General features: G+C 46.9%; 1 protein-coding gene across 3 annotated transcripts; it reads right to left on the bottom strand.

Moving 5' to 3' along the window:
- Positions 1–5,474: 5,474 nt before the first annotated feature.
- CCND1 (cyclin D1) lies at positions 5,475–21,789 on the bottom strand. 3 transcript variants are annotated; one of them, XM_046941491.1, is made up of 6 exons: positions 21,467–21,789; positions 19,752–19,967; positions 19,155–19,314; positions 18,997–19,017; positions 13,785–13,933; positions 5,475–8,974 (listed from the first exon to the last, which is right to left on the bottom strand). In XM_046941491.1, exons 1-6 carry the CDS (start codon positions 21,662–21,664, stop codon positions 8,819–8,821), a joined length of 900 nt encoding a protein of 299 aa, XP_046797447.1. In that variant the 5' UTR covers positions 21,665–21,789; the 3' UTR covers positions 5,475–8,818. The 3 variants fall into 3 exon arrangements, with proteins under 3 accessions (XP_046797447.1, NP_990712.2, NP_001383442.1); NM_205381.2 differs by lacking the exon at positions 18,997–19,017; NM_001396513.1 differs by lacking the exons at positions 18,997–19,017; positions 21,467–21,789 and adding an exon at positions 20,789–20,933.
- Positions 21,790–23,038: the final 1,249 nt, after the last annotated feature.

Raw genomic sequence — 23,038 nt, 5'->3', positions numbered from 1 at the left:
CAATGAAAAACTGTAATTCTTCGTATTCTTGGTACAATGCGGTGTGAATATTAATGCCTTTGGAATATTATTACTCTTTGCAGTTTCTCATGGCAGCGTGTTGTGGTCTAATTACAGCCTAAAACTTCAGCTTTCATAGTTGGACGAGTAACCATGAAGATTCTCATTTTACAGTCTGCCCCAGGTTTGGTTGCTTTTGTTTTTTAATGGACAGAGTTATGACAGTACGCATTATCAGGGAAATACCACCAGTGAAGATGGAGATCTTGGAGAGATGAAATGAGTGTTGTGGCCAAGTTGCAACTTTTGGTGTCTAAAATTGACTTGTAAAGACTAACTAGAGCAATCTGGTGCTGAGGCACTTCACTGTAGTTAGTTCATCTGGATCTAACGTGACTATCTCTGACGTTGCACTGAATATTCCTGCCTTAATCACAGGACTGTTTATTTCTTAAGTGTAACAATTATATTCTTACAGCCTTCTTCACCCTCAGATTCTTTAAGTAAAATATTTAAGTCAACTCTTGAGTAGCAAGAGTAACAAGCTCTACCAAATGATGTAATATTCTGCAGAAGGAAGCGTGGTCACTATGTTTGTCTGAGACATAACCAATATACAAGACTTTGGAGATCTTCATTAATATAAAGTAGTACCCATTCATTCTCGTATAAAATATATGAAAGCTATAGAAAGTGCCAGTTGAATCTGAAGTGGCTTGCTGTACAGTATTTTTCAGTGCTGTATTGTTTTTCACATATATATACGTAATTAGCCAATTCCACAACTCTGTCTTCCTTTCTTTCTTTCTTTCTTTTTGGCATAGCAAAATAGCATACAGATGGTTTCTGAGTAGGTACAAGAAATAGCATCTAGCTTTTCTGTTGCAACATCAGAAAGTTTGTCTGTAGTGCAGAATTTGTATGGATGGCATCTGGAATAGTGGAATACTGTCTGAAAGAATTAAACTGCTATTTGTTTATAATAAAATTATGGAGTTTACTTTCAGCAAAAGTCCTGTTTTGGCAGGAAGAGGGTTGCTTATTCAGTTTCTGCATCTCAGCTCTGCGCTAAGCGGAATCAGCATCAGTGTTTGTTACTGTCTTCTTCCCCGCTGATTATCTCGGAGCATGATTTGCTGCTTTCTATCAATGTAATGTTTAGCTGCAATTTGTAACTTTCAGCTTCTTCAGGATTGTGTGGAATAATCGACACCGGGTGGAATCTTGATTGTAGGAACTGTGAGTCAGCAACCCTTTAATTTTTTTAGTTGCAGCTATTGTTCCAGCAGCAAGCTTTACTGCTATTGTCCACTGTTTGTCCAGCTCACGTTTACTGGACTGTGGGAACGGATTAGGGTTTCATGGCTTTTTTTTCCTTCTTGCATAAACTCTTGATCAAAGACATTCCTTGGATGACAAAACACTGTATACTGTGTCACACAGTCCTGACCAGACTGCACGAACAGTAGTTTAAAAACACATGCCCACATTGTTCTCTAAACTGGCTTCTTTTTTTTTTTTTTTTTTTTTGTAGCATAGTGTATGTGCAGACACTGAATTTTTGAGACCCCACTTACCTTCTTTAAAAAAAAAAAGTACAGAAGTTATTGTTAATAAGCATTTAGTAGTCTCTGGAATACAAGTAGAAACAAAGGAATATTTCAAACTCAGAACCATAACAGTATGTAACTTAGAATACATAATAGTATGTAATTCTTAAAGGAAAGCTAGAAATTGTGTTTGCAGTGTATTTTCTTGAGAACACCCTTGGTTGTGGCACAGTCAGTCGAGCACCTTGTAACCATAAAGCCCTATTAAATTTACAGCATCACTTTGCGTCATATCCAGGACAGCTGAGTGAAATGGAGAATGATTTATTTGAGCACAGTTTGGGAAATAGTAAACGACCTTAATCATAAATACATTATAATTGTATGTCATGATGTTACAAGTTCTCTTATGCAATAAGATGGGGACAGACCGCTCAAGCAATCCAGGAGCATCAGTAGTTTGAGAAATGATGAGAGAAATCATGTTAGAGAAAAATCTGGAGAGGCGTTTACAAGGAGCTGTGCTTGTGATTTGCCTGGAATTCTCAGGTGATCAGTTTCAATTGTATTGTCCATAAAGGAGGAACTTGTCTGATTCTTTGCAACCCAAAGGATTCCATGAAAAGAGAAGCCAGGATTAGTACACAGTTGATAAACGCATTGTGTAAAAGGAGCAAAGTGGTCCCAGTGAATGACTGAAACAGTTACAGATCTATAAAGTCAAAAAATGCAATAAATGTGTTTATAAGAAATAATGTTTACTTTTGAGAAAATAACTGCTGATTTCTTCTGGAAAGCTTGGGGAGTAAATTTGCTGGAGAGCTGTTCTTCATAGTTAACGTAGCCAGCAACCAAATGTAAAGAATGATGGCCCATGTGTGCTGAAGGAGCAAAAAAGCTGTTCAGAAATAACACCGTGTATTCAAACAACCTATAGTGATAAAATCTAATAAAAGGAGAAATAAAACATCAAAAAGCTCAATTGTCTGTTTCAGACAGTTTACCATCAGAGCGGTGACTTAGGACACCGGGTCACTCATTCAGTGCTGGCTCAGGCAAGCTGTCGTAATGCTCTAGTGGTGGCTTAGTGGCCTTTGTTAAATGGTTTGCTCATCTCAGCCCAACTCCTTGAGGACTGGTACTAATGTTACAAATAACATCCTCGCAGGCAGTAGGTAAACTGTCATAGGAGACCAGGCGTTTAATGGCAAATAGCTTCTGGGTGGATGCAGACAAGTGCCACAGGCACTCAGGTGTGATGGGTGAAATAAAAAAGCCACGCTACTACAGCAGCGTATCATCCAAAATTTATTTGCTCAGGTTGAGAATGGTGAGTAGATAGTGATTTCTGTTCTGTGAGTCTCATGCACTCACATAGAAATTGAAGCCCTAGGCCTTCACTGCTCACCCTGAGTCTGTTACCACATACGATTTAAGCAACATTTGCTTAAGTTCATGTTTTGCTTCTTTGTTTTCCAGTTCATGCCAGGTCAGTCAGAGCTGAGCAGATGTAATCAAGGTCTGATTTGACTGGGCAGCCTTTGGCTTTCAGGTAGGCCTCACCACATGACAGACATTTTAGCCAGGAACGTTGTGCTGTAGCTGTCCCCTAATCTGTACTTTGAATGTGACAGGAGTGCAACTTTCAGTCTTCCAATGAGTGTGCAGGCTTGGTGTTCTGTTTTGAGATGGGTTGCTACACTGAGATGGGTTGTTTACCTGAAATAAACACTTACTGTTGCATTTCTTCAAAGATATAAATGAAAAGGTAGTGTAAGCCATAAATAAAATGAGATTAGAGATGAAATCCACACAAATGGATTCTTTTTTCCATACAGTGTAAGAGAGAAGACCTCTAGCAGCCACTAAACACAACCTCCAAAACCCAGAGAGGAAACTTGGAAAGGTAAATGCTGTTGTTGGAATTAATCTGTGTATAGTAGTTATTGCTCCCAAAAAACTTGGAGGCTGTTCTGGGTAGAAATAGATCCTCTGCAGAACGTTGTTTTCTATATTCAGGAGTTGGCTGGAAGTGCTGTGTACAGCCTGGGCCCCAGAAGCTGTTCCTGTACTACTGGTGCTTCCGCAGCAGTAAAGCCCATGCAGAGTTCAGATGCTGCATGTGTGCATTATTCCTGGTACGCTGTGAGTGCCCAGTCTTCCTGCCAGCAGTTCTCTCTTCAAGTAAGGGTATTTGTGAAAATTGTGGCTGGGAATACTTAGTGATTTCTTAATATGGCTGTGCAGATGCTAACGGGATCACTGAGAAACCGTTTGGTTTTCTTATTAGATTTCTAAAGAAGCAAAAAGAGAACTTTCACCTTGCTCCTTGAGCCTAAAGAGCAAAATCAGAAGTCTAGCAAGCCTTATGTTAGAACTGCAATCCAGCTAACAAATATGCAGTCTCTTAATCATTGTTTGATCTTAATATTGTGGGGAACTCAAAAGCTAAATGGGAATCATATGTTTGCCGTGCCGCTGCAATTACTGATGTCAGTAATGTTGATGTTTGTCTGAAAAAGACACATTTCCCATTACGTGATGTTGGTGGGATTTCATTGAAATGCCATCATTGGTAGCTTTACTACCTTCATCCTATTGTAGCTTTTCAGTGACACTACTAGGAATCTTATCAGAGCATCTAACCCGCCCGCCTGGGTCATTCCTGTGTTTCATTCCTGAAACAGTAGCTCCAAGCTTCACTTTCTCCTCTATCTGGAGTTTTCCATCCCTTAAAATGCCAAATACGCTTCCACATAAGTGGATTTCCAGTTTCTGCATTTAACAGACCCTGCTTATTCTTTAATAAAGAATGTGTGATCTTAGTGTTCATAAAAGATACGTTTGGAATTGAAGATGAGTTTTTGGAGATCTTTTGGAGGTTTTCTGTGTATGCTTCTCCATCTGATGTAATAACGTATTTTTCCTTTTAATGAGCAAGAGCATAGCCTAGCTGAATGTGCATATTTTTTACAGCCAACAGTAAATTGTTTTTCTTGCTACATTCTTGTCATCCTGCCCTTTTCAATGTGAATAATGCATCTGAATTGGGTAGGCTGCATTCAGATATGACGCTTAAGAGAAAGAAAATGTAAGTAGCAGAGCTGACACTCAGGACTTAAACCTACCAAAATCACAGAATATCTGTTTTTAATTGTGTAAAACATCATAGAAAAGGCAGTAGTTATTGCATAGAATAGGTTGTGATGTGCAGTTTAGTCAGTGGGAAACTCATGAAGCAGATACCAGACTTGTCATCCAGGGAGGCTTGACATTTTACATGAATTGGTATTTCTAAGGCGGTAATTGACATCACGTTCTCCTCTCATTCTCAATAGTCAGTATATAGATGAGAAGTGTGATCGTTTTCCTCAAAGAATAATCTGTTGCTGTTGTGTCCAGCTCTTGCAATTGGCAGCATGCGTCCTGTTTTCAGAAAGGCACCTTGGAGAAGGAATTGGCAAACAGGTTGTAAGTTTTCCTCATTTTGTTTCGTGGTCGTACTTATTACTGCTGTATTTCTGTCCTCAAGTCCAGTTCTTTTTTTGTGTATTTTAGCAGGCTTTTAATTTTTTCTGTATTAATTCCTCATTATCTCAGTGATACCGCAGTAACCAGCAAAAGCTCTGTAGGGGGTGGGGAAGGAAGAGATGGCTGATTTTAACTTGGCTGCTTTTAAAACAAACCATTTCTGTAAATGCGTTGTCGGGCACAAAACTGACCAACACTGACGAGCATGATTGAGTGCCAGTCGCTTACCCACTTCTAAAAGCACCCACTTTCCTAAAGCAGTGATAAAAAATGTTAGCGTTGCAATTATGAAAGCCCAGTCAGAACGAGAGTGGCGTGGCTTACTTGTTACGTGACACAGTTACTACCATTCTGCATTTGTGAAAGTAATAAAATGACACAACAAGCAGGCACTGGGTTTTACCAATTTTATTTCTAGACTTTAGTGTTTGTTTTTTTTTTTTTTTTTGCTGGAAACTTGTCTGTTACAGGTCTGTTGGTGAAAATGTGCATTTCAGACCAGTGATGCCAATAAGTACAATATAAAAATGTACAAATCTGAATTGCTTGCTTACTACAGATTGTTATAACAACGTGACAAACAAAGCATCTCTGTTGGCACATGAACCCACGTATCTGGATTTGGCATTTCAGTACATACAATATGGAAAGAAGTTTGCAGTACACACTGCCACTCAGTGTAACACATAACATAACCAACAACCACTAACTCAGTAATCATGTTTGGTTCAGGGACACAGAGATGCCACAAACAGAAGTGTTTTATGAGGTAAGCAGTAAGAAATGTTCCTGAAATTTGAACAGAATGTATCCAGTCCTCCTGGGTCCTGCGACTGCTAGTAGCATTGCAATGCTCTGTTTATGCACTATGTAGGGTCTTAACTGCATTTGCCTCAAAAGAGTTCTAATTCTGTTTTGGTTTAGCAGCATACAGGCAACAGCTAGATTATTCTTCAGCATACAACTCTGTTAGCTGGCTTATTTATGAGATTTACAGGCTTTTTAAATTAGCATTATGCTATAATTAACAAAAAAAAAAAAAAGAAAAAGAAACAAAACCAAATTAAAAAAAAAAAAAAACCAACCCTAGTATATCATAACAGATTAAACACACAAAATACTTAAGAGTTCCAGAAGATAACCTATCACACCAAGTGATGCATCCCAGCTGACGGGAACCACATCAGGTGGCATACAAAAGTTATATTATAATGCACCTTTCATATATCAATGTGGCTAATAAACACAGCTTAGAACTACTATGATAATAAACCCCAGATCAGACAAAGAATCCAGCTTTATAAAATGCGCAACGACAAAAAGCGACATTACTCGATCTTCTGAAATGTCTGCTGTCTTTACATCAATGCAACCTAGTTGCAAATCGCGAGACCCATTCAGAATAGCGTTCGATGCATTTCCATTTGCAGTAGAACTATGAGGCACTGTGTACGAACATTAAAACCTGGTCTAGACATGGTTAACTGAAGTATGAGGTATTGTGAAACAGGAACCTTTTTGGAATAGAGCAGTAATCACATTAAGTAAAAACTGATCACATAAAAAATCTACAAAAAAAAAATGATGTCAATAATATAATTTTCTATGAGAAAATTAAAACCTATAACATGGCAGTATATGACATTGTATAACAAAAAAAAAAAAAAAAAACTGATCCACAAAATAGCAGCAAAACACAATGACAAAGATACAGAAAAGCAATGTTAATTTTTTTTCAAACCATGCTGGGAATTTATCCATAGCAGCTCAATAAAAATGGAGCATCCACTCCTTTTCTTTTCTCTTTTCTCTTTTTCTTTTTTTTTTTTTCTTTTTTTTCTTCTTTTTTCTTTTTTTTTTCCTCTGTTCCTTTTTCTGTTTTGTATTGTTTTTACAATCAACACCTTAGCGGCAGTTTTCTCACATACATTTCACCATCACATTCTCCTCGAGCATCAACTTCAACAGCTATGTCCACGTCCCTTCAGCTACTTCCTAAAATAATAATAAAAAGATACATAGCCAAGATGTGCAAATTTTCTATTTGTAGCTAAATAAAAAAAAACATGGGGCATATACTGGAATAAGAACTTCTTTCAAGTACTCCAATTTTCATATCTATTAACTATGGCGTTTTTTCATGGTTAGCCTGCTATTGAAAATGTCTGAGGGGCCAAATAGACTGCTTGGTTTTGGGTTTGTTCTCTGAAGCGTGTCCTTTTTCTTTAATAAGCTGTGTTAAAACTGCGACATGAAGGGTAGAACGATTCTTTTTTTCAAAGAGGGGCGATTGCATTATTTTACAAATCATACTGGCCTTACGAACATCCTCTGCAATAAATATTCTTTTTAGCCTTAACTATAAATTATATATTTTAGTGTTTAAAAACCTTCAGTTGTAAAACATCTAGAGACAGTCCTTAAACTATGCGTCCTATACGTGAACCTTTAAGGCCCCTAATTTATAACCGTGTGTTGGCACCAAAGGATTTCTAAACTTCAACTTTTCTATAGAAAAGGATAGGAAGATATCCTGGCAATTTGTGAATGCAATTTCTCTCACTGGAACACAACCTTCGGAAAAAAAATTCACCTCTCCTCTAACACCATAGTTAAATGCACTTGCTTTGCAATTCTGAGTTTGCGAACAAGCACTTAATATATTTCCAAACCATTCCATTAAAAAAAAAAACAAAAAAAACAAAAAAACAAAAACAATTCCCACACAATAAAAGAATGTATTTCCTATATCTAATGGACTGAAAGTGCTTTGAATGGAATGGTTTTAGAATATTACAAACAAACAAAAAAGACTAAACTGTGGATTGAACCTGACCATAATTAGGCTGAATATCTGTGGGGTCAGACCAGCATTTTTACACAGGTAACTACAAAAATATGAAGATTACAAAAATATAATATATTATGTCACTATTTCGGTTTCTCTTTATAATAGAGTATCGTATGAGTAGTACATTGGCCTTTCCCAACAACGCTAAGCTGGAACCCTACAAATGCACAGGCAATCCACAGGCACAAAAAAAAAAAAAAAGATTAACATATAATAATGCTGTATACTAACATACACTAACTTATGGGTTACGTTAACCATTTATAAGGTGAAGAGGATAAAAAAAAAACCTAAGGAAATAAAATAAACATTTACAGATGAATTATAAAGTGACTAAATGCATAAGCAAGCAAGATACAGAAAAGCCTAGAACTGCGTTAAAGTTATGCTTTTTAAGGAAAAAAAAAAAAAAGAGTATTTCATTTACTATCTAAAAAAACCCTCTTCTACTTTAAAAATGGTTGGTTGGTTGGTTGGTTTTATATGTAAGAAATCAAATCTAATACCTCCCCTGGAGACATTTTGTGTGTTAATGCCTATTTTTACAACATACAGACAAGAACACTTTAATATAAAAACTAGTTGATTATTATTGTATAAAATCCTCTATTTTTGTAGCACAGACCCCTGGGGGCAATGCAAATACTATTTTTTTTCCTTTTTTAAGACAGTTTTTGGGGTATTTTTTGTTTATTTGTTTGTTTGAAGTCACAGATGGAAGGGAGACAGAGCAAGAAAAAATATAACAAGACTGGTTTTCCCTTCTGGTATAAAAACGTCCTGGAGAAAAGGGTTTCTGGGGGGGAGATCCCGATGCTGATTCCTTCTCAGATGCCCTTTCTTTGTCTGCTTCTCTTGCCAAGCAAACCCATTAGAAGAAGTCCTCTTAAATGTTCACATCTCGCACATCAGTGGGTGTGCAGGAAAGGTCTGCTTCGTCCTCTACAGTCTTTGTTTCTGAAGATACGTTGTGCTGCTGTGCCTGGCGTAGACTGGATTCAAGGAGGGATTCAATCTGTTCTTGGCAGGCTCGTAAACAATCCTAGGGAAGATTGAGCGGGAGGAGAAAAAAGACCCAGGGTTCTTTAGAAAAATACCAACATCACAGACAAAATACCATTTCTTGAAACGCCACAAGAAATACAGTCAAGTTATCTGGGAGTGCAGGAAGAGCAATGCTGAACAGTGCAAGGATTGGATGAGGTACCCCAACTGCTGCAGGATGCTAACTGGCTCCAGCCTTCAGCAGTAACTCCTGCCATCTTCCATTTAACAGCCTCAGTGAGCAGCTCCTCACGTGCTCCTCTGACAACTGTCACTTTGCTCCTTGTGTCAGCACACACAGCTCCATGGATGTGGTGCACGCTCCTGCAGTAACACGGGCAGTAGCCAACCTGGCAGGACCTTGGCAGAGAAAGCTCTTCAACAGAAGTGGCATGCTTAGATAACACACAGCTGAAGCTGCCTGCCAGCTGCTACTATCTGCAGTAGTGGGCAGCTCAGGCTAGCTAACTGATTTCTAACTCAGAAAGCATCTGAACAGAGAAACGTAACCACCTGCAAGACCCCAAAGTGCAGAGATCTTTTAGAAGCATCATTAAGGTGCTGCCACGCTTTCAGTTGGGTACTGCATCCAGCTCAGAGTGGGAGCTCTTTCCCCAGCTTCACAGCCCACGTCTGGAGCTGTATGCCCGCTCCGGAAGGTGCCATGGCTGTACTGTGCACCGGCTGCGGTTTGAATGGAGAGCAGCAGGCGCCCAGCAGGACCAGGTCTACTGTGGGAAAGGGGAACTTCCCCAGCCATTGAGCAAACCACGAGCAGGCACATCCAAAGTCTACCTATTGATGTGCAGCAATTCCATTTGGAGAAGGCCTGTCAGCTCAACCTGTCCGACCTCCTGCGAGCTACGGCTGCATTCTTCAGAGCCACGCACATCCACTGCGAGGGCACAGAACTGGTGCCTCAACAGGCACAACAATCCCACTGTTTTGCCAAAGTTCCTCCAGCGTGCTGTTTACTCTTATCTATACAACAAATATCGTAAGCTTTTTCCCAACATATTTAACTCTGTGTCTGAAGGACTTTGAAGTTTCCTTTCAGTACTGCCTTTTCTGATTTAACCTATGACATGTGTTAGCCCTTGCGGTGAACCCAGTCTTCCATGATAAATTGCCGTCAAAAGTGTTAGGATGTGCATGACTGAGAATGAATGTTGTTTTCCTGAGAGGGTGACCTGCCTGCTGTTTTCTTTATTTCCCAGTTTCAATTCTGCCTTCATTCAGAGGCTTCTTGTGTGATCTACCAGCTTTTCACTGATTCCACTACCACAAGAATCTCCTCTGCCACCAATAAGGGCACATGGCATTTGGGGTAAAATAAGATTAGAAACCCAAGCAAACAATTCTCTGCGAGGCCTTTCTGAGAGAGAGGGAGGTTAATCCTACCTCTAAGCAGATCAGACCATCAGTTACAGCTCACTGAAAACACATAACCTATGACCTTTCTTGGTTTAAACCCTAGTGTAATATTTCCTCTTGACAGAGACACACAGCGTTTTAAATGACAAAAAGAAACGCCTCATATCCTGAAGTCATGATGCCTTTGGCTCCTGCATTCCTCTGGCCTTCCCACTAAGTTCCCTGTGAAGCCCCTCACCCCTTCCCGAGATATGACAGATCAATCCTGTCTGTGCGGCTGCTGCTCGCCCGTCCTGCAGCACATACCTCAGCCACACTTGGAATTAGATGTATTAAACGGAACATGAATAGCAGTTTGGGGATTTTCACTTTTACAAATCCAGGCACTTTTTCAGATAATTCTGTTATAACAAGGTACTATGCCCAGGATTCCAAACTGAAGCCAGTTTATTTTCAGAGCACAGCAAACCCTGTTTTTGTTTTTAATGTTGCTATTTGCATATAGCACGTCCGAGTTCTGAAAATTCAAACCATTCAAAAGGATTTGAATAAATACCTATTCTTCTCCCTGGAATTCAGCTGCCAATTAATACATGGAACTGCATCATTTAAAGGTTATTCTTGACCACAGGTATTTTTAATTCCTGTGAAAGTCTCACAGCACAGCATGTAAGAACTGCATAATATGTTGTAAAGCATTATCCTTACAATTTTTATGAATGGCAGTCTTCTGCTGCAGGTGATGGACAGTATTTTAAGTGTTGGGCATTTTGTTTCAAACCACGTATTACTCAGTTAGTTACCAGATGAGCGGATTGCTGGCAGGAATATGTGAGGGCTAGCAAAAATAACTGCAAAATACAAAATTCACCGTGAACAACCTAATAAAAGCTTGTTTTCATTCTTAGTACTTCTCAATGCTGGAAAGCAAACACTAAACTTGTGCATTATTCTGATAACTTCTCCCAACAACTTTTCTGCTTCGCTACCCAAATTTTCAATGCCCACAGTTTGTTCAAGGTCATAAACCCTTCCTGGATTAATTAAGACCCTCAGTGGAAAAAAAAAAAAAAAAAGACTTGCTAGCTTAACTGATGTGGTCAAATACCTTTAACACACACAGCAGACATGATCACACTCCGGGGTCAGATACTAAAGGAAATAAACAACAACAACAAAAAAGAAGCTGCTCGGAAGTCCTTTGTTACTGCCTGACCCGCTCTGGATAACAAGCACATGTCTGAAGGTGCCTCTGAGTAGGGGCAGGCAGGAGACGAATTCCAATGCGCTAACAGACAGCATGGAAACCCAATCTAATCTAGTTTAGCAAATTTCTGGCCTGGAAATGAATGTCAGGTAAAATTCCATCTGTTTGGATGATGGGGTCAAGAATAGAATGATGGAAGACAGCCCAAGACTTCTAATTGTGATTATCTGACTTCTAATTACCCCTGATCAAAGGCAAAATGGGAAATTGGACTCCTACCAACATAAACATGAACCATAAAGGAATCCCAATCAGGTGATAGCCATTTTACTTTAGATTCAGCTTTCTTTGAGACTAAAGGTAAAAAAGTGTAATCATATAACCTGAAATCCAACAGAGCGGCTGCTCTAGCTAACAGATAATCTGGGAGAACGTTAGCCATGCCGTTATAATGCACACTCTTAATATTTCAGCCACAGCAGTATAAAGGGCTTCAGTCACGCAGGCTGACAAAGGTGAACCATCACTGTGGAGTAACAAACTTCACGTGGATGCCAGCTAAATAGATACTAGCAGTAGGCTTACATGGGCCTGCCTTATGGGAAAATGTGCAAGGGAATCACGCTATGTACAAAAACTAAGCAATTTGCCCTTTCCAAACTAATAGCAGTGAAAGATGCTGTACTCTTACTCCATTACAAACACAACATATATCCACAAAGAGCTGTCATCAAATAAGTCATACAAGGACGTGCTCTTGTTCTCCAAGGTGTGAGAGCATCTCCTTCAGTGCTCTGTCAGGAATGATTAAATGCTATCTCTGTTTGAGTCAGATGCTGTCAGTACCAACAGCAAGCCTAGAATTTTTCCCCAGTACCTCCTTCAGCCATCTTGCGCCAAGGAGAGGCCGATCGTATGCCGACGTCCCTACACTGTTCCCAAACTCACTGAAAGCATGACATGTCCATACCAAACTGAGCTGCGGGATATCTACAGCATTTTACTTCAGCATTTAAAGTTCCTGTAACATCTAATATTCCAGTGCTGGATCCATGCTACTTCAGCTGCGGTAACATAAATGGCAAAACCAACACAGTAAACACTGAGGCATTGTGAAAGTGATCAAAAAAATAAGCTGTGATATAATATTTGTCAGCAGTTGTTTCACATCGTTTATCTAACGTAAAATATTCTGCTGTGAATAATTCGTTCTGATGCATTCATCTTTCCAGAAATCACTCAATCCTGCCAACAACGCCCAGTTACACAGAACTAGTTCTGATGGACCTGGACTAATGAAACTCTGTATGGATTTAGATTATTAACGTGTAAAATTATTTAACAGCATCTCAAAGATTCTGTCCTAACCACAGAGTTGTCTTTATTTGTCTCATTGTCCAGCACTGGGAGACCTCACAGGAACCTTTTAAAAGCATCTATTTATTGGTCTTCCACATTGTTGCAAAACAAAGCTCAACTCTGCCCCAACTTCACACACCATTATGACATGGATCATTGACTTTAGGTCTTCCTTGTAGGCTCCCTTCCTGGCCCATTCACTCATGAAAGGTTTATTGCTCGCTAGTTGCTGATGTGCATCTCCTGGAAGCTGCAGGGCAAAATGAGAGTCCTGTGAGGACCATCTACCTTGTCAGAAAGTCGTGGGACAAGCATTTGTTCCAAAAAGGAATTCAATACCAGCTACTGTGCAGGTCTAGCACGTAATAAACCAAATTAGATCATTAGAACTCTTTTAAGAAGGGCTTTTTCACACCACTTGGCACAATAAAAGGCCTCAAGAATGGTCAAAGATAAGGTCAGAGATACCACGAGGTCCATTTATTGCAATCCCAGTAACTATTTCCTCGTCTTTATTTGAATAGTTTTCTTTTGCACAGACTGCTGTTTAATTACCTACAAGCAAATATGGCTTTTACCATCGCCCCAGCTCGGCTCAGCGTTTCCTCTGCGCTGTCAGATACGCCTCTCAGGAACACCAGAGCTGGACGTGGCGTTCCTATCAGTAAAGTGCAGCACTGCAACTGCCCATTATTAATGGCTGTAACGACAGCACAGAACGGGGACGAACACCAGCCAGCATCTTCAGACAACACACTCTGAGGTTTGACCTTTATCGAGATTTACTGCCAGATTAGCTACTGCGCAGCAAGCAGGCATTCATTCTTAAACTCTAAGGCAGAAGGATCAACTGAGAAGAGGCACTTACCGGATCACATTTGATAACTTGTGATAGGAAATGTGTGAGGCATTGATAGGAGAGGAAAGTGTTAGTGTTCCCCAGATGCAGGCCTTGCACAGCTGCTACCACACTGCCAGCTGCGATCATGGAAGGTGGGTTTGAAATAAATTTAACATCTGTATGAAGAAAGAAGAGGGAAAAAAAAAAAAAAAAAGAAAAAAAAAAGACTGAAATGATTGCTGTAGAAGCCTGCCCATACACATTACGCTCTCTTCTCCCAACATGGCTTCAGCTGCCAGCTGCTGCACCCAAACGCCGGTGCCTCCCGCTCCGAGCTGCCACGGGCCCCAACCTGCCAACACCGGTCCGGGCAGCCCGCTGCCCACAACGCCTGGAAGGCCACCGCCACCTGGGGACCTCAGCATCACAGCACTTCGCTCACGTGGCGCAGTGCCACAGGGGAAACCCGCTCCCATTCCCCAGTATTGCGCACCAGCAGGCCCTAGGTGCGCTCAGACCGGAGTCCCCGGGCCCTTTCAAAGCACTGACATTCAGAGGAATATGGCTTTAATGAACGGCGACATCAGTAAAAAGAAAGGAAGAGAGAGACCGCTTAGCCCTGTCAGGAGGCAGATAATCCATATTTAAATTAAGGTTTCATCTTAAAAATGCTTTGTCTCGACCTAGTCTCTTGTCCGTGGCTGCCATCCATCCCGGCAACAGGGATTTAATGTAAATGTGGCATAACTAAGTGACGGGGGTCCCAAGAATTGGCGGACAATCAGTTACATTCTGATGTGACACCATGCTGACAAGAGGCTGGGCCCCCTTCCAGACTGCAGTGCTGTAGGTCTCTCCACAAAGCCACTCCCATGATTCCTTAAGGGGCTATCTCTGCCATTTAGCATGGTTTTGGTGCGTGTTTTTTAATAAGAATAATCCACGTTTTAATGCTAAGACTCTTTCCGCTGAACAGGAATGCGTTTGATGTGTGGCAGCGTACACCTTGGAGGGGGAATCGAAAAGAAAACGAAAGAGGGGCGCAAAGCAAACATCTGATTTTGTGAGGAAGGAGGGGAAATGCCACATTATACCCAAGAACCTGAGATACAGTCCTTCAGCTTTTATCAGAATACAACTTCCTCCGGGCTGAAAAAATATAAACCATCTGTCAAAGCCCTGAATGAAATCAAAGGGATGGACAGCTTAGAGAGCTCAGTGGAACGGTGTAAGTATTAAATCATGCATCTCCTTTATTATGATAAAATAACTTTTGTGACAATGTTTTACCAGTGAAACTAAAGCCTCCAGCGCTCTGTGGAAGTCCCCTCTCTGTGAATCTGTTCACGTATCTCTGACGCTTCGTTGTAGCCCAGACCAATACCCACCTTCAAAAGGGCATTTCGCCCCGCGCTCTATGAACCTTCACATTACAACCGATACGATTAATTGTGGCCCAGCTTTTGTGATGCGCTGCCAGCAAAAAGCCAACCTTGGTCTAAAGCCATCTCCTGCGCGCCACCGCGTTCAAAGCAAACGTAATTTGCCCCCTTTTCCTGACCCGCCCATTTCGGGGCAGATGTTAAGTACACACACCTTGGATCAAGCTCCTGTCATTCCCCCAGATCAAGATAGTTACGGCTGGTTATTGACAACGTGCGCATTCCAGAGATGGTCTCCCAGCTGAAATACTGAAAGGCAGTGGCAGGTGGGCTCCAGAAGCAAGGGCCTTCAGCAGGCGAACGTGAATCCCCACCATGATTTGGTTTCCAGCGGGATACAGTGGCAGTGACTTCACGCCAGCACTGACTGCTTTCCACGCACAGGACGTGGCCAAAATGTGTCACTTTAATGAAGTCCATCCTGACAAGATCATGTTTGGGATTAATATTTGCGTTCTTCTTTTAAATGGAGCAGTAAACAAGAACATGAATTCATAGTCACACCCTCATTCTTTCCAAGGTGGAAAAGTGATAATGAAGTTTAAATGACCAGTTTGCGTCTGTCCCTATAACCACTCCAGACAAGCAGCATGGACTGCCTTTTTGTTGCAACTCAACAAGGAATTATTTGTGGCAGAGGCCACTAATTTCAGCATATTAATCAGGGGGCCCCTCTCGCCTGTAATTGGATGCCCCCAAGTGAAGAGTGTGGCATCATTGTCAGCCTCCATCGCCTCATCTTGCGCTATTGAGCGCTCAGGAACAAGGGGGCTTCGGTGAGATGAATTAGACCTGACACAGCCACAATGGGGTAGGGGGCCCCATCAATTGAAGCACACATCCCCAGTAGCCTATCTGAGACTTCATCCAAAAAGAATAAACAACTTCAGCGTTGTTAAAAAGAGAGAGAGAGAGAGAGGGGAGGGGGAGGAGAGAGAAGAATGCCAGCCACCCTGAAGGGAGGACAAAGCAGGCATATAGGCGCTGCAGCGCTTTAAAAAAAATTCCTAACAAGGCGAGTCACCCCTTTTCCTTTTTAAATGGAGCAGCAGTTCCATCCGTCTGGAGAGCTGGGGGCTATGAATGAAAATCTTTTCATTGAGGCAAATCAAAACTGCGAACATAAATCACTTGCTGCAAGATGCAACAGGTTCCAACTGGTCACATACCTTGAGACTCCCAATTTTATAAAGGCCAGAGAATAGGAGAATTGTAACCCGGCTGTTTCAAAGCGAGATCTTTCTTCCTCCGTTCGAGAGGAGGAAAGCAACAACAATAATAATGGCGATGATAATAATAATATAAAAGGAGCCCGGTATGTTTTGATAACCAGAGGAGCATAATGAAATGCTGAAGCTCCAATATTTGTTGCTATTCATTGTTATGCTTGTATAGAGCCGCAGTTCTCCCTCAACACTGGTCTTAACTTGGGCCAAAAGAGGCCTGCTTCCTTTTGAGCCATCCCTGTCTTGTTCAGCTGTGCCAAAGCCCCATTCATTAAGCTCAATTATGTGTTAACTTCAAACAACCCCTGGTAATTTTTTTTTTCTCTTTTTCTCCCAAACCTACCACAGCACAAAGACATCCTTTGGTGAAAATGGATTTCTCGAAACTGAACCAAATCAAACAAATCCACTTCTACTAGCCAGGCAACTGAAGAGGGAGCTCAGAAGGAATTCCCCTCCACTTCACCTTGCGACGTAACCTTCTCATTCTGGAGCAAGCACGCATGCACACTCATCCACAAACACTTCCACAGCATTCACCTTGCTAAGCCAACTGGCAGAGATCTTACTTTCTAAGCCAGCCTTATTTTGCTGCCTCCTCTCAGGAGCCCCTCCTTCAGGAGGGGACATGGGCTGTGCACTTCAAGCGGAGGACATACTGAGCTCGCCCCCGAGGCCACTTCATTAAGTTTCACAGTGTTTCCAGTGGACTTTGGATTGGGCCCCACAGCACAGCATCCAGGCAACACAAGGCATTTGCAGTCCATCTAGGCTCGTTTTGGCAAGGGGAAATACAACCCAGCAGCAGCAAAGCAAAGTCCAGATGCTACTTAAGCCACACGTTATCTTCACTAGCCAACAAAGAAGTCACGGGGAAAGCAAGAGGTAGAGAAAATCCCAACATCCAAAAATAACAATAAAAATACAGAGCCCAGTGGCAGCCCTTCTGCACGCACTTTCCCCAGGAAATATTCCCAGCTTGAGAAGGGAGCCAAAGAGGGCCCCAGTTCCGGTGAGCTCAGCACTGTTTTTCAAAAGCTAAGTAGAACTCCCAGAACATGGCTCTCGTTTACTGATGTATTCTCCAGCTGTGGTTTGTACCAGTGTTAAATAAAGGCTCTAGATGTGCTTCCTAGAAGAAACATAACAACACCGACAGTAGATCAAAGTACCGGACCCTTAGCGAGTCCCCAACCTTTGAACTACTCTTGTTTTCATCCCTGTCACTGCCAACACAACAACCTAGGTTAACCATCCCCATATCCAAGGGGAGGCTGGGTAGCTGTTCTTTTTAGCTAACAGCTGAGGTAGCGTCAAGCCAACGAGTTACACGTTTAGGGTCCAGCAGCTTTATCTGGTGGGATCTGCCATGGAGAGAGCACGTCTGATTTTCCCATGGTGCTGCTGCAGGCGGTGTGAAGGCTGTTGGGGGCCTGCACGCCCCAATCCCGGAGCAGTGCTGCTGCAGTCTGACTTCGGAGCCGCCCCACCGTGCCGGGCGATGCCAGTGCTTATAGACGTCCCATCAGGGCTTGGTTCTGTCTCTGGGCCTCTATCAGTAGGCTCTGCGTAACCCATGGTTTCTTCTGAGTACCTGCAGATGTCCCTTGAATCCTTTTACCAAATCTGCATCTGGAAGACGAGCTTCCCTATCTGGGCTGACCACACATCCCACCAAGGTATCCCAGGTGCCGCTGCAGGTTTGATATCTTCCAACACGGCCGCTACCAAATATTAGCGTTTAATGCAGCACAGTATCTCCTTTGCACTACGTTTTATCAGTGCTAACAGCGTCTGGCATTCCTCTTTACGTGCTACTGCAAAAGAACATTTGCTTTGGTTGCTTTTTCTTCCTTATTCCTTTGCCATTTGGGGATTTGTCTCCTCATACCGACAGCCAACGCACCGAACGCGCCGCGTTTGAGCAGCGGATCTATCTTCCCTCCAGGACTTCTTTTGTCCTGCTCCTCCGCTCCGGTCTGTGGGAACCGCGAGATCTGGAGGACAGCTTTTCCTTCCCGCTCTGCCAGGGTTCAGCGGGTGAAGCCGGCGCACGCACAAATGCACACACACACTCCGCATGCAAACACGGAACTTCAAAGCCGCGGCGCGCACAGGCACGGTGCCCTTGAAACCAACGATCGGGGCCCTGCGGACCCGGCCTGGCGAGCGCTTGCACGGGGCCCTGCACATGGCTGTGCACATGGCTGCGGCGCAGCACGTGGCCGGGGCGCAGATGGCAGCGCCGGGCCCACGCCAGCAAAGCCTCCGCACCGCGTGGCTCCTGCCACCGCCGCCAGAGGGGAAGAGGCGGCTCGGGAGGGAAGTTTCCAAACCCCCACGCAGAGCCGTTCCCTCCGCCTATGAAGTTGTCTTAGGACAGATCCGCAGGCAGGATTCCCCCGTGTGGGCAGCGAGCTTCTTGCCGCCCCAGCAGCGATAGAACCCAGCGCGTGGAGGCGATGGGACCGTGCCCCACAGCGTGCGCTCCATGCTGCCGCACAGAGCAAAGCGGTGCTTCTCCCCCCGGCCAACGCATTCAACTCAGAAGCATCTTCTGAAAAAGCTTACCTGCGCGGAGTAATCCACCTTCTACAAACAACAAGGGCAACAATCAGGGCTTAAGCTCCCTCCCCACAGCCCCGAGAGCCCGCGTTAGCCATAGCCGCGAGCAGGGCCGGCTGTGCGCAGGGGAGCGACGCGCTTTGTGGGGCGTGCAGGGCTCATACCTGTAGCGCACAGAGCCACAAAAGTCTGAGCATGTTTACGGATGATCTGTTTGGTGTCCTCTGCCAGAGGCATTTTAGTGAGGAAATGTTCAATGAAATCGTGGGGGGTCATTGCAGCCAGATTCCATTTCAGCTTATTCACCAGCAGCAGCTCCATTTGCTGCAAAGACAAAAGGGAGGAAGGGGGAAGAAGAGGAAGAGAAGGAAGGAAAGCGCGGTTAGCCCCGGTGGTGCACGCGGACCCCGCCACCCACGCCCGGCCCTGGGGAGCCCTCCCACGGGGGTCGCCGCGCCCGGGGCCGGCCCTGGCCGCCCGCCGCAGCCCCGTGGACGCGCCGCACAGTGCGGCCGCCAGGGGTCGCCCAAGTCGCGCCTCGTCGCGCCGGCTCCGAGCGGGGCAGCCTCGGCGGGGGGCGGGGGGCGCGGGGGTCCGCAGCCCCGCGGAGACGGGAGGCGTGTGCGGGCGGGAGGATGCGGCCCTGCCCGGCCCCGAGCGGGGGGTTCCCCATCAGCGCGTTCGGCGGGGGGGCCGTTTCTTTTTTGGTTTTTTTGGATTTTTTTTTTTTTTCGGCCTGAAGCGATTAAATATGCAATTACCAGTAACTCGTCGGGTCTGATGGAGTTGTCGGTGTAAATGCACAGTTTTTCTGCGGTCAGAGGAATCGTTTCCTTCATTTTGGAAGCCACAAACATGCAGGTAGCTCCGAGCAATTGCAACCGGCTTTTCTTGAGGGGTTCGAACGACAAAAACCTGTCCAAATAATTCATCGCCAAGGGGAAAACTTCCTCTTCGCACTTCTGCTCCTCGCAGACCTGCGGGAAGGACGGAGATCGTTGAACAACAAATTCGGCATCGGCGCAGAGCGGCCCGTCCCTCCCCCACCCCGGGCCGCGCGGGGCGACGTCGCGGGGGGAGAGGGAAACGCGGCCGGGAAACGGGGGGACGACGGAGGTGCGAAGGAAAATGAAAGTCGCGGGGGCCGAGCGGGGGAAACGCGGCGTTCGAACGATTCGTGGGAGGAAGGGGGGTCGGCGCGGAGCGGCTCGCCGTGCCCGGCGCAGCGGCCCCCGGAACGAACGACGCGAAAAAGCGCAGAAACGGGAAAGCGCAGGAAAACGAGGGGGCGGCGGGGGCGGAGGGGGGGGGCCGGGCCGCCCCCGGGCTCGGCCGTTCCGCCCTCCCGCTGCCCCCCGTTCGCCGCGGTGCCGCGATCCCCGCTCCGCTCGAGACACAAAGGTGGCGTCCAGCCGCATTTCCCCAGACGTCATCTTTTCAAAAAATATTTAAAAATATTTAAAAAATCCGCCGGGCTCCGGAAAAACGCTGAAAACGAAGCGCCGGGGGTCCTTTACCGAGCCCCGCGCCCGGGGTCCGCCGGGGGGGTCCCGGGGAGGCGCCCCGAAGTGGAATTCCCCGCGTCCCTCTCCCGCCCGCGGCGCGGCCGGGCGCGACGTTTCCCAGAGCGAGGCGCGGCGCCGCGCTTTCAAAAATTAATTAAAAATAGATCGCGGGCGCCCGGCGCTTCGCAAACGGCACGAAAACGTAGCCCGGCTCCCGGGGCGCCCGCCGGGGGCCCCCCCAAACGCGTCCCGAGCGGGCCGAGGCCCTTTCCGAGCCGCTTTTCCCAGGCGACCTTGCAGATCGCCGCCCGGCACAAGCGCGCCTTTGAGGGGTGACCGCAGCCCGAGCTCTCTTCGAGCCGAACAAAGAAACTTTCACCCCGCGGCTCCCCCCGGCAGCGCGGAGCCCCCCGGCCGTGCCCTGCCCGCCGCCCCTGCGGGGTCCCCGGCCCCCCCCGGCCCCGGCCCCGCCGCGCCCCCCCCCCCCCCCCCCTTGGCGCTCTCCCCGGGACTTTCTAATTTTCTCCCGATTAATAAACGCTTTTGCTTTGCAATAAAAGAACAAAGATGGCGCGTAATACTGGCACGGGCAGCGCTTGCATACGTGTACAAGGATATTAATTTAAAATAAAATCCCCGAAAAATAACCGGCAGCCTCTCCCGACGGCCCCGCGCCCGGGGGCTGCGGGGCCCGGGGCGGGCGGCGGCGGCGGCGGGGCGCCGGCGGTGCGGCCGTGCCCGGCGCACCTGGCTCGGGGACGGCGGCCCGACGGGTGGCACTGCCGGAGCCCGGCCCCGCGCCGCGTGCAGCCGCCGGAGGTGCCGCCGCCGGGCGCGGGGCCGCCGCGCCGTCCGTCCGTCCGTCCGCCCGCGCTGTCCCGCGGCCGCCGCACCGCGTGCCGCGGCAGAGCCCCGTGCGGGAGGGGGGCGAGGGCAGAGCCGGCGCGGAGGGAGCCCCGCGGCATACACACCTCCAGCATCCAAGTGGCGACTATTTTCCTCATATATGGCAAGATTTCCTTCTGCACGCACTTGAAGTAGGACACCGAGGGCGAGCAGGTCTCCTCCGCCTTCAGCATGGTCTGCAGCACCCTGTCATTGAGCAGGTTGGCGTCCAGGTAGGCTCGTCGGATGGTCTCCACCTCGCAGCACAGCAGCTGATGTTCCATGTCTGCCTCCTTCGTCTCGAGTCAGTTCCTCAAGGACTGAGTCAGTCTCTCGCTCGCTCTCTCTCTTCCCCTTCCAGGAGTCCCTTGGATGCTGCTGCTGCTACTGCCGCTACAGCCCTCTGGAGGCTGAAAAACTTTCTAACTTCCAACAAAACTCTCCTGTATAGTCCCTGTGACGTTACTGTTGTTAAGCGGAGATCAAAGCGCGAGAGAGAATGAGAAAGAGAGAGAGAGAGAGCCAAAAGCGAGGGGCAGAGCCCTAAAGCCATCCCATAGGCTTCAAGTCCTTCCCCTTTGCTCGGCTTATAGAGCGCAGGGGTTTCATGCAGATGCAAATGAGCCGAGGGCTCGCTTTCTTCAAGGGCAGGGGAGAGGTGGGGGAAACCCAAATCGTCTCCTCGCTGCCTCGTGCATAATTTTTAAAACGGAGAGAGTCGCGCGGTGGGAGCCGGGCGATGAATGGGGCCGGGCCACACACAGGCACGGGGCGTCCGCGCGAGGGGAGCGCACGGCGTTGTTTTACGGGGGGCGCGGGGAGGGGAGCGCGGCACCGCGCGCTGTGCCCGGCGCTACCTGCGGGCCGCGCTCCGAGCCGGGCACGAGGCCTCGGAGCCGATCCCAGGGGGCAGCGCTCTCCCATTTCCTCCTTCCTAGCCTTTTTTTCCCAGCCCCACCGACTTCGCCGCAGGCCGCGACTGTAGAGGAGTCGGGGTCCCCCCGTCCCGCTTCTCCTTCCTTTGCCGGCACCTCTCCCTCCGAGGGGCGCGGGGCTCCGAGCGGGAGCAGCTCGCGCTCACCGCCCCGCGTGCGGAGCCGCTCGGAGACGGAGCTCCGCCGAGCACAAAATGGTGGCCGAGCCCACGGGAGGCCCACGCGGGTGCCGGGCCGTCCGCGTGGGGCTGCGCCTACCTGGAAGCGCTCCGCTCCGTCCCCGACGGAGAGCCTCCTCCGAGCATCTCCGGGCCGGGACGAAGCCCGCGGCCCACGGGAGGACGGCGCGGCGAGGGCCGGCGAGAGGAGCGGGCCGCGAGGCCCGAGCCGCACGCCCAGCTACGGCCCGGGCTCCGCGCTGCTTTTACGGGCGGCCGCGCCGCGGCCTCGCGGCCGTCGCGGCCACGCTGCGATGCCACGCGGTATCTGCGGCGCGAGCGACGCCGGAGCCGCGGGGCACGCTGGGGTGCGGCTGCCACGTCGTCCGGCCGCTGACCGCCCGCCTCCACCTCACGCCGGCCGAGGGCCGCCGTCGGCTCCCCGCACGCGGCGGGGCCGGGCCGCGGGGGTGTCAGGGCGTGGAGCCGCCCGCGCCCTTCCGTCGGGCCGCACGCGGGACACGTGCTCCCGCTTTCACAGCCCGCGTCGGCCGGGGAGCGCTGA

The sequence above is a fragment of the Gallus gallus genome, chromosome 5, assembly GCF_016699485.2.
Source record: "Gallus gallus isolate bGalGal1 chromosome 5, bGalGal1.mat.broiler.GRCg7b, whole genome shotgun sequence".
In the NCBI taxonomy this organism is placed as follows: domain Eukaryota; kingdom Metazoa; phylum Chordata; class Aves; order Galliformes; family Phasianidae; genus Gallus; species Gallus gallus.
The sequence above is the reverse complement of the archived record's forward strand: the minus strand, read 5'-3'. Positions and strand labels throughout refer to the sequence as shown.